The sequence below is a fragment of the Charadrius vociferus genome, unplaced genomic scaffold (genome assembly GCF_000708025.1).
Source record: "Charadrius vociferus isolate BGI_N301 unplaced genomic scaffold, ASM70802v2 scaffold960, whole genome shotgun sequence".
NCBI classification, from domain to species: Eukaryota; Metazoa; Chordata; class Aves; order Charadriiformes; family Charadriidae; genus Charadrius; species Charadrius vociferus.
Genome location: NW_009646519.1, coordinates 59,956 through 62,239, shown reverse-complemented (window position 1 = coordinate 62,239; position 2,284 = coordinate 59,956). Strand labels below are relative to the sequence as shown.

Here is a 2,284-nt window from a genome sequence, read left to right as displayed (position 1 = left end):
GGGAGGGGGGGTGTGGGGGTGTCCCGGTCCCCTCGTGGCACCCGCGGGGGCGCAGGCAGGGCGCGGGGGCTGTTGGGAACCTGTTCGGTCCCACGTCCTCCAGGAACGTGTCCTGCCACAGCGCTGACCTCGGCGTGGGACTTCGCGGCGTTCGGCCACCGCGGTCCAGACCCACGCTGGGACAGATGACCTCCAAAATGTTGTGTCCTGGGTTTTTCTGTTAGTTCTTTATATTTTTTCTTTATTTTACTTGTTACTGGTTTGGGTTTTTTTTTTTTTTACTGGTCCCACGCCAGCAGCGCCCTGCGCACGCCGTGCAGGTTGGTTTTGGTTTTTTTTTTTTCCTTCTCTGCTCATCACCTCGTCCGATCCTCCGAGCGCCCACTCGGCACCGTCCGGCCCTTGTATCTGGAGGACGCAGGTCCCTTTCTCCCTGGGTTCGGTCACCTCTGTGCTCCCCCGGTCCAGATAAGACTCACGGACCTCTGGGGGTATAACCCTATCGCCAACCTCCAGCGTTAAAAAAATGGTGAAAACAGCTTAAACCTCTCAGATGTTACAGCAATGTGTGCGTGTTGGAGCGGAGAGAAGGTGTCCTGTCCTCCAGGCTCGCTTTACCTGTCCGGACAGCTACTGGGAGTTGCTTTTCTCCCCACCCTGAGCTAACAGCCACTGTCCTCCTCCTCCTCATCATCATCATCATCCTTCTCCTCCACCCCGTGCTTGAACCGCAGCAGCAAGGTGAAACTTGGGTGTTGCAGTGCTGCCGGGCAAACCCCCGGGCTGCAGCCCTCGGTGGCCAGGCTCACGTCCTCAAAAGTTAAAAAAAAACAAAACCCAACCCAACTCTTGAGCAGAAAGGAGCTTCTCTGCCGTTTCCCATGGCCGAGCCGCTGGTGCCCATCCCCGGGGTACCGCGGCCCTGCGGGGCTTTCCCGGCTCGGCCCGGGGTCGGCAGCGCTGCTCAGCCTCGCTGGGGCTGGTGGAAGATGCTATGTCAGGAATCCGTCTTAAAAAGCTATGTACACAATACAGCGCGCAGTATTTACGGGGTAATAAATGTCCCAAGTGGGTGATGTTGGATGGCTGTTTGGGTTTGTGACAAACACCAGCAGGAAGTTTAAAAATTCTTAATAAAGACTTTATATGGGAAAAAGAAGGGTGAAAAACTGAATTCCTCTGGAAGAGGGGAGCCTGCGCCGGCGGCCGCGGTGGCTTTCCCCGCACTCGGCTTGCGGGGTGAGAGCCGCAGCCCGGCCCCGGGATCTGCCCCAGTCATCTGAGATCCAGCGGCTGAGCTCCGTACGGTGGGAAACGGGGACCTGGTCAAGTCTCAGCCCCCCGAAGGATGCGTGCTGTGTTTTTGGGGGTGCCACAACCCCCCCTCGTTTCAAGAAAGAAGCGCAGCTGGCAGAGGCGGGGAATCATTAATTGCCTTCCACCACTGCAAACTGAAATTGCTCCTTCCCCCCCCATCCCCGTCCCCCACCCCAAAGAGATTGATTTTTGCTAAAAGTGATTCCTCGCTGTTTAAAATATAAGTTAGCGCTGAGCAAGAGAGGGAGCGGGGATTTGCTGAGACCTGGAGGAGCCGGCGGCACGAACTGGGGCACGGAGAAAGTACAGACAGCTCTTAACACGTCGTTATAAAAACCAAACGGCTGATGAGCTTGGGTTCATCTGGGGCTTCTGCGGGGCCGCATTGTGCTGCGGAGCCCGGGGGGGGAGAGGAAGGGAGACAAGAAAACAGCCGGAGCCGCACAGGGGGGGTTTGGGCAGCTGCCGCCCTCCCCTCGCTCCTGCCACCGTCCCCTCCTAACACCCCCGGTGGGGTGTGAAGCCCCCCCGGGACACACGGACGGTGTCATTGGGGACGTGTCAGTGCCGGGACCCGGAGCTGGGGAGAGTTTTATTCGTGGTGGTGTTGCAAGCGAGCGCACGCCTGCGATGTGCCAGTGGGGCGCAGGGGGGAAAGTCCCGTTGTTGTCCCAAATCTGGGTTCTTGTAACCCGGCGTGCCAGAAGGCGATAGAGCTTTGTGGGTGAACGTATCACCTAATCACAAAGGTGGCACCCATCTCTGCGCACAAAGGGAATAAACATCTCGCCTCTGTGTCTGTATCAGCTTCTCACACACCGGGTTAAAAGAATCACAGAATGGTTTAGGTTGGAAGGGACCTTGAAGACCATCCAGTGGCACCCCCAGCCCTGGGCAGGGACACCTCCCACCAGCCCGGGTTGCCCCAAGCCCCGTCCAACCTGGCCTTGACCACCTCCAGGGATGG

The 2,284-nt window shown here is 58.1% G+C and overlaps 1 protein-coding gene across 1 annotated transcript in view; it reads left to right on the top strand.

Annotated features, from left to right (window-relative positions):
• Positions 1–881: 881 nt before the first annotated feature.
• The window catches only part of MRPL45 (mitochondrial ribosomal protein L45), a 9,202-nt gene continuing 7,799 nt past the window's right edge, over positions 882–2,284 (top strand). The window contains exon 1 of the mRNA XM_009885100.1: positions 882–911. Within this exon, the coding sequence (XP_009883402.1) occupies positions 882–911 (30 nt within the window). The remainder of the gene's footprint in view (positions 912–2,284) is intronic.